The sequence below is a fragment of the Rattus rattus genome, chromosome 3 (genome assembly GCF_011064425.1).
Source record: "Rattus rattus isolate New Zealand chromosome 3, Rrattus_CSIRO_v1, whole genome shotgun sequence".
NCBI lineage: Eukaryota > Metazoa > Chordata > Mammalia > Rodentia > Muridae > Rattus > Rattus rattus.
Window position 1 is genome coordinate 43047389 of NC_046156.1, and position 9118 is coordinate 43056506.

The 9118-nt window shown below is 36.2% G+C and overlaps 1 protein-coding gene across 2 annotated transcripts in view; it reads left to right on the top strand.

Moving 5' to 3' along the window:
• The window catches only part of Slc35a3 (solute carrier family 35 member A3), a 38827-nt gene extending 30250 nt beyond the window's left edge, over positions 1-8577 (top strand). For both annotated transcript variants that reach the window (XM_032897427.1, XM_032897426.1), the window contains exons 6-8: positions 963-1081; positions 3535-3668; positions 5206-8577. In XM_032897427.1, the coding sequence (XP_032753318.1) occupies positions 963-1081; positions 3535-3668; positions 5206-5296 (344 nt within the window). In that variant the 3' untranslated portion in view covers positions 5297-8577. The remainder of the gene's footprint in view (positions 1-962; positions 1082-3534; positions 3669-5205) is intronic.
• Positions 8578-9118: the final 541 nt, after the last annotated feature.

A 9118-nucleotide genomic window follows, 5' to 3' on the forward strand; every position in this document is an offset into this window, starting at 1 on the left:
AGATTTATTATTTTTAAAGAACTTACAAATAAAGAACCTGAGCTCATACACGATTAGAATAGGCATTTGGACAGAAGCCGTGGCACTGCACACTGGGTTTTCACTTTTACTATGAAGTGTATTTTTATGCACATGTCCTCTACCAAAACCAAAACAAACAAAAATTCATGAGAGACTTAGAACTAGAAAAACAGCTTTATATCCTCTTTGTAATTCATGTTCATTGCCTATCTTATCTAAAATTTTACAAAGAAACGATGTCCTATGTGTTAGCTTTCTTGTCTGTAACTATGAATGTTACTCAAACCAATGTGGTTATAGCAGTAGGAAAACTGATGATACAGTGGAATACTACCGGCAAGCATTTTATAAATGCTCGAATGGATCATCAATCTAATAATTCAAATTCTGTAATTTAAATATTATTATAGTGTTTAACAGTTGCTAAGTTATTTTTAAAAATATTTTCATGCCTATCTGCTTATGTATGTCTTTTGTAGTCATCATATAGTATTATGTAAAATTCGTTGTTTATATATAAATCAAGTGATTTGGTTTTTTCCCGAGGCAGGGTTTCTCTGTGTAGTCCTGGCTCTCCTGGGACTTGCTCAGTAGACCAGGTTGGCTTCAAACTCAGAGATACACCTGCCTCTGCTTCCCTAGTGCTGGGATCAAAGGCGTGCACCACCACCACCAGCCACTCAAGTGAAGTATTTTTTTAAAGTATTCATCAAAAAGAAATAAGTTGTGCAGCTTGGCGCAGGTCTGTAGTCCCAGGACTTGGGAGACCAAGGCAACAGGAATAAGAGCTCCAGTCCAGTTTGTGTGCTAAATCCCATGCTGTCCTCCTATGCAAAGCAGGACCCTGCCATTGGAGTGAGGAGAGGGGTGGGAGGGCTGGGGAGGAAACAGGATTGTCTTCAGAGAAACTGCCACATGACCTGGATTTTACTTTCTTTTAGGTTTCTTTGGGAGTATATTTGGATTAATGGGTGTGTACGTTTATGATGGAGAATTAGTATCAAAGAATGGATTTTTTCAGGGATATAATCAACTGACATGGATAGTTGTTGTTCTACAGGTAAAGCATATAAATCTTTTATTTAATACTACTGAATATTGCTTCAATACAGAGAATTAAAATGGGAACTGGTGTGTTGGTATTTAAGGGGTACAGACCTATTGATTGAAAGATAGCTAGATATAGATATGAATTTGCATGCAAGTAAAGTATCTATATACAAATAAATAATAAATTAATTAATTAACTAATAATAGTAATTTAAAAGAAGAATTAAATAGTGAAGCTGGGCTATGTTGGTACATACCTTTAATCCAGCACTCTGGAGGCAGAGGCAGGAGGATTTCTGTGAATTTGAATCTAGCTGGTTTACATAGTGAGCTGCAGGACATCCAGGGATATATAGAGAGACCCTGTCTCAAAAAAATATTTAAAACTAAGGGTAACTATAATTTGATTTTTCTGCTGCAAGTATCATTGCATAGAAAAGCTATAGTCAGCCCTTTAAAGATGGAAAGAGCCTCTTGAGATAATTACTCAAGTCATTAAGCTTTACCTACAAGAATTTTTTTTAATATTTACCTACAAGAGTGTTTCTGTCAAATTTCTTCAGTGTGAATGTGGCTTTTGTGAATTGTTCAAGAGATGACTAATTTATCTCCAAAAATACATCTTGATATTCTGAAAAATATAAAAATAAAGAAATCATTTTCCTTAAAGCATACTTTGCTAGAGTTATTTGAAGTCATAAGGCTGAGGACCTGGAAAGTAGAGAAGTGTAAAGGATAGTGGTGCTTTTAAAGTAGGAAGGGTGTTTTCATTTTGATAAAAGGAGGAAAAGACACAAAGGGGAAGTTAGAGAGCATTTAAAGTAGAGGTATGGTATACATAGGGAACTTATATATATTTTTACCTAGTTACAGGAAAGCTGTTCTTTAAGAGAGGGCTAAAAACCGTTTGTTTGCTTTAGAGAGGATCTCTCTCTACATAGCTCTTGCTGGCCTCAAAGTCACAGAGATGCTGGACTCTGCCTAATGGCTGCTGGAATTGAGGCGTGTGCCACCACACAACATTTTCTTTTAAGTTGGTATAACTGGTGTGAAGACTCCAACAGGGAATAAATAGATGAGTATTTCCCTGAAATATTGATTCAAACATAATTTATAGTAAGTCCAGGGGAATAATTCATGACTTTTTGTAAATTAAACTGCCATCATTTTAGAAGGCAGTTAGAGTGGGTACACTTGGTTTAGTTTGGAAGCAGATATACAGGGTTTGGTAGAAAACAAAGCCAGGTCATACAGATGGTCTTTTATCAGTTTGAGATAATTAGGGTGTGAGATTTTGGAATATTTGCATATACATAATGAGATATCTTGTGACTGTGACTCAAGTCTACACAAAATTTTGTTTTATGTTTGAGCATACACATAGCTTAGAAATAATATTAATACAGCTTAAAATCTACCTGCATTGTATGATTGACCCATCAAACATGGAAGGTGTACATTTTCCATTTGTGCATCAAAGAAGTATAGGGTTTTGGAGCATTTTGGATTTTTGTATAGTGAAATCTTGTGTGTGTGTTGTGTGTGCGTGTGTGCACGTGCTTGTGCTTTGTCTGGATTGAACCCAGTGACCTCATACCTACTAGGCAAGTAATTTTTGACTGAGCTATCGATCACTCATTAAGGTTTTTTGTTTGTTTGTTTAGTTAGTTGGTTGGCTTTTTACTTATTTAATTTTATGCATATGTGTGTGCGCCTGAGTGTATGCATGAACATGTAATGCCTGCAGAGATGAGAAGAAACATCAGAACCCATGGAACTGGAGTCACAGATGGTTGTGAGCTGCCTAACATGGGTGCTGGGAACTAAACTGCAAGAGCAGCAAGCACCCTAAGCACTGAGCCGTCTCTCCAGCTTCCCCCGGCTCCTGTATGTAAGGAGCCACAATCTAGAATTTGAGAGCGATTGGTAGACGGTTCCTTATATGCTGTGGGGATAGCTGAGAGAACTTAGCTATCGTGTGATCAGTTAGATTTGGGGTTTAATCTCTAGCACTGCAGAATAATCACTCCCAAACCAAACCAAATAGTACATCCTGACAGCCATAAGTAGATTTGAATGTAGGGGGAAATTGAAGAATAAGGCTAAAGGAGAAGACTGTTGGAAAGGAATTAAAAAGGCATTTTTCTTCAAACTTAAACTTCATATGTATTTGTTTCTTTAGCTGTCCAAACAAGTGCTGTTTAATTATTGAATTTGATGAAAATAGACCATCTCTAATTTCATCGGCTTCTACTACAGCAAACCGTAGCTTGCTTTGATGGTCACATTGAGGGCTATGAAACAAAACTGGAAGTCTGTTGTTTTTAATGTTCATATGAATCATTTGCTGGGATATAATTATATTTGTAGAACAGAAGCCTAAATCTTCCCTGAGAAATGAAATTGTTTTGAAAAGCAGTTTTATGTTCATTTTTAAAAAATACTCTATTAAAACTTTGACAGGCACTTGGAGGCCTTGTAATAGCTGCTGTCATCAAATATGCGGATAACATTTTAAAAGGATTCGCGACCTCCTTATCCATAATATTGTCAACAATCATATCTTATTTTTGGTTGCAAGATTTTGTGCCAACCAGGTAAAATACTCTTTTCTACTTATCTTTTTTTCTTTCCATTCTAATTCTTTCTTGTATGTCTTATTTTGTTGTTAATATTTCCGTGATTCCATTTAGGTTTGCTTATTTACTTTCCAAAGGTTCATTAAGTGGCCACTCTGCCCACAATCACTCTGCTGGATCTGGAAAGAAAAACAGCCTATGAATGAGATGGGCATGTTCAAGAAGGTCACAGTGGGGTTGGGGATTTAGCTCAGTGGTAGAGCGCTTGCCTAGCAAGCACAAGGCCCTGGGTTCGGTCCTCAGCTCTGGAAGAAGGTCACAGTGACTAGAAAACCAGACAGATAAATCCTAACATGGTCAGCATGTGAATGGCAGTATATGCGCAGCTCATTAAAAAGAGGGCTCAAATCATTGAAGTAATCATAGTATGATAGATTTTCTCTTTATAATGAATAGAGCACATAGCTGAGCAGGGTAACAAATAGGCAAATAATGTATCAGTCACAGTGTGATAAGTGGGGAGCGAGTCTGGGAAAGTAGACCTGAATCATCAATAAACACTTGTTGATAGAAAGGGAGTTGTGGTTGAGAGACTCAGGTCTTCCATGATAACCACTGTCAGGAAAAAGTACATGGAGTCAAACGGCCGAATTTACAGAAGGGGAGGGGGAGTGTGAAGGCTGATGTTGGACGGAGCATACTGGCTCGTGCCTCACTCATGAAGGCCAGGTGAAGCTGTACAGGTTTGAGGCCAGCTTGGGCTACATGGTGAAACCATGTAACAAATAAAGCAAAGCAAAGCCTCTTGTCACAGGAAGGGTAAAGACCAGTGACACCTGCTCGTTAGATTTTTTTGTTTTTAAGTTGAAGATAATAACTTTGAAGCATTAATAAAAATCTAAAGCCAAACCTAATCTATGACTCTAGCTGCATTAAAACTGTGTATAACAAGTTACAATAGTTGTCTGGGTTTTGTCTGGTTCTATGAAGTATACTGTATTTCTACATACATAGAATCAAGAGGAAAGCATGGGATATTCCCTCCTCTTAAACACCCTGTAAACATTGGTCTTGAGTTTTATTATTACTTTGGATTTTGAATAAATTCATCTAAGTTTAGCATGAAATAATGAAATTTTTTTTATATCTTATGGGGTTTTTTGGGGGGTTTTTTTGGTTTGTTTGTTTTAACATTTTGGACCTTTGTGGAATGAATCCCATACAGAGTGTGTATGTATTGAGGTACTGTACCATGGAGTGTAGGCTCAAAGCCAGGGTCTGCACTGCCTCCTACCTCCTACCTATCTGGGACTTTGGGCGAGTTTTTAAAGCCTGTAAAGCCTTTCCTGAAGGTACAAAATGCAGCTAATCCTTGTACTACTTCAAGTCACTCAGGAAGCAAAGGCTCGACATTTATTACTATGTTTCTGGGATATTTCTTTCCCAAATACAACTGTTTTTATAGTACGGATATATAGTAAAGATACAGTACAGTAAAGAACTTAATTTGCTTTTAAACTGACTTTCTCCTTTTCTTTTTCTTCATCCTATTTAGTGTCTTTTTCCTTGGAGCCATCCTTGTCATAGCAGCTACTTTCTTGTACGGTTATGATCCCAAACCTGCAGGAAATCCCACTAAAGCATAGTCATGTCCTATCCCTAATTGGATTTCACAATGGTGCCCTAGGAGCCTCAACATTAATCTTGCACAGAGGACTTCTGCAGATTCTATGAAGAAATCATCATGCTAAATCTGATCACTCTGTTGAGATGGTTTGAAAATGTGTAGCCTTCAGGATGAAATGTGTACATCATCTGCAACCCAAGCTTGGAAGTGTGTCCAGGAAGTCGGGTTAGAGGGGATACTGGGAGGAGGCCTTAAGTCTGAGCTCGTAATGACCTCAGCCCTTTAGTTGCTGCAGAACTGTCCATTGCAGCCTTTGCAAGAGCACACACATGCAAATAAATACCAAGGTTTGCAAGGTAGATCTGCCTACACTTATCACCTGTTCTTAACCTTACTCTTTCTGTACAGAGATATCAAGTTACATGAACTATTTCAATGGAAATTTATAATCATCTATAAAGCTGTGAACAATTATAATTTAAAACCATTTTCATGTATCTGGGATTTTTATATTTATACAGAAGATTACTAAAGAAAGGATTGCTAAATTTTATTTGTTTAATTCCATAAGACTTGATGAAGTAGTAATCTGGGTTTGAATCATTTAAATTTAATGTAGAAAGAGTCTATCCCTCTATGTGTGTCTTTTGACCATTTACTACTTTGGCTGAAGCAGTTTGGTTCTTTCTACGCTAGAGTAGTCAGTGACTGGCTCTAATGAGGTTTACCATCATTTCCAGTTGTGCTTCTTTTCTCATTATTCTCATTATTATCTTAAATTGAATCTGTGTGTGTGTTGCCATTAAAATTTTTAAATGAATTTAAAGGGATTAAATACTCATTTAATAATTGAAAATAAAATAACTGTCCAGTCTCCATGTGGAGAAATATAAACTATGAAACATATATTGTATGTAGTTTTGAAATGGAGAATTTTCTTGTTAATCTGCAGTGGGAATTTCTTTTAATCTGCAACTGTTGACAGAAACAACAATCAGTATAGTATAAGTTCTATCAGTGGACCACGATCAAACTGACATTCCCTACTGCATAATGTTACTGTCTTTTTTCTTTTCCTTGTATTTTTGGTTGTGAGCCTAGCCTTTAACAGCTAAGCCATCTCTCCAACCCATCTTTTTTCTTTTTCTTAAAGCATATTGTTATTTTTTTTCTTCTTAAGGCAGATTTTCATTATATAGACCAAACTGACCTTGAACTCACAAATATCTGACAGCTTCTGCCTGCCAAGCGATGGGATTGGGTGTGGGCTGCTCTGCCCACCTCACTACATTGTTTTGAGTTGCATTGTATTTTAAGTTCTAAGGCTATTTAGAAGTCTTTATGTCTTAAAGCCCACTCTCCCCAGAAACCCTCTGCTCATGTGTATGGAAGACAGGCCCGCCTTCGGGTCTCCTTTCTGGGATTCCCATGAGTGCTCTGGGAAGGAAAAAGCATTTGCTTTAAAATAGTAGGTTTTCTTTCTTTTTAACACTGGAGTTGAGGACACAAATTATAAGTTATTTAATAATAGATTCAAAGGAAAGGGAATATATTAGAAATAGTAAAATAAAGTGGGAGGCAAAGATGCGTTATATATTTGGAATATAATTTATTTAATTATTTGACCATATGCAGAATTACCTATTGAATATAAGATCTATTTTATTCTTTCATTTATATTGTATATATTTTAAAACTTTGTTCTAATAGATACAAACCTATAAAAAGGTAACTATTTTTTATGTAGTTCCAATAGATTTTGTTAAATGGAGTTTGACTCAAAAAACACTATTGTTAAGAACTGTAAGGTTTCCTTGGCAACCTTGGATTGGCTATTTGATCTTGCCAGAGCAGATGTACTTTCAACAATGAACGTGGCTAACCAATTCCATTCAGAGTTTCAAAAAGTGATAGACTGTTTAACGTCATTGCTCCAGTGAGGATAAAGTGATCGCAGGCTTTCTGAGTGCCAGGTTTGTGGTTTTCAGTGATCGCCTTTAGAGACTGAGTAACTATTTTGATCATGGTGTGACTAAGTGCAACCCAGATCTTGCAAATTCAAGAGGACAGATTCATGTTCTGTTCATATTAAAGCATTGTGTGGGCAAGTGTGGATTCAAAATTAATGGTTACTTAGTTCTAGAGTACCCTGTCTTAACCCTACAGAGTCAGACAAAGAAGCAATTGGATGGTAAGGTTGTTAAAGTTATAGTACGTTTTATGTGTCTGCAAGTCTTTTATGCATCATTTATAGTTTTCTTCCCTAGTCAGTTAAACAGTAATTGGGCTGAATGTATAGTCTAAGGAAATACTAACATTTGGGGGAAATGGGCTTGTAACCTAGACTGGGTCATAGATATTGATGCTGGAACTTTGTGTAATGTAGTTTGTGTTTTGATGACATTCAAAAGTATTATTGTGTCATGCTTTTATAATAACTCATCAACTATTTAAACTTTATTCTCTTAAATGGTGTACTTGTTATTTCTCAGCTGCTTTCCCTAAATGAGTGTGTGAGCTCATGGGGAAGAGTGCCAGCCGAGGGCTGTGTTAGTCAGGCACAGTGCACTGGGAAAGAGCTCCATGCCACAGGCAAGCCCCTCAGGGCGGCAACAGCAGCTCTTTACTGATGGCTCTCAAGTTGTGACAGAACGTAGACTTTAAAGATTCAGAACTGAAATATTTACATCAATTTCTGTGGAATGACACAGAATTTCATATCAAGGAAAGGAGGCTTGATATTTAAACCACAGTCTATTAAGAAATTCCAAAAGGAAATTAATTGACATTCTGCTCTAAATCCTAAAAGAGAATACTAGACTTTTAAAATGTCATTATACTGTCATTCAACTGAAGTGTTTTGGTTTTGTTGTCTTTTTGAGGTAGCATGTTAACTATGCCGCCCTGGCTGCCCTGAAACTTACTGGGTAGACCAGGCTGACCTGGAAGTCACAGAGATCTGCTGCCCTCTGTCTTCAGAGTGCTGGGACTAAAGGTGTGTGCCATCACCCCATTTGAGTTTTGTTTTATTTAGTTTTTAAAGAAAGGCTTTAATGCCATTCATCCTATTTAAACATTCATTGTAGAATATTTGATTACTATATCTTTCCACGGGATTTACAAAAAAAGTAATTCTGTTATATTGAAAGTCATCTCAAGGATCTCCAAGATATTTAAAGAATTTATAGGGCCAAAGAAAATGCACCTTTATCACAGTCTGGTCCTGTGTGCCTTGTTTTACCAAACAAATACCTGGCCTTTATGGAGAATATTAGAGAATTAACAACTTTAGACATATACTTGAAAGTGGAATTTTTTTCAAGAATAACTGTAATCCTAGCTTTTGGTTGTTTCAACATTTCCCCTTTAAATCCACTGTCTAACAACCTGATACTAAGTATCCTATCGAAGCATTGATAAACAGCACTTGCTTAAGTGAGTTGTGATACCTGCATCATGATTCAGGTTTGAGACTTTAACAATTGTATATAATTGTTCATTTGTTGTTTCTCTTCTTGTAAGACATGATTTGTTGTGATTTAAAACTATTTTTAAATGATTTTGACCCTAAATTGATATATGTCTGTATTTCATTTACATAAAGTTATTTTTTGAGGTTTGGGAATGTGATTTGTATGTTTAAATTTTTATGGATACATAATTCAAAGGAATGTATAAACTGTCTTTTATTAAGTGGATTTTTAGATGATAAATTCCCCATGTCAAGTTTTGGTACCATTATTATCTATATTTAATAGATAAGGGAAATAGATTATTTTCATAAATAACTACATATATTTTTCTATATTTCCACTTTCCCTTTATACCTATGTCTGATTTA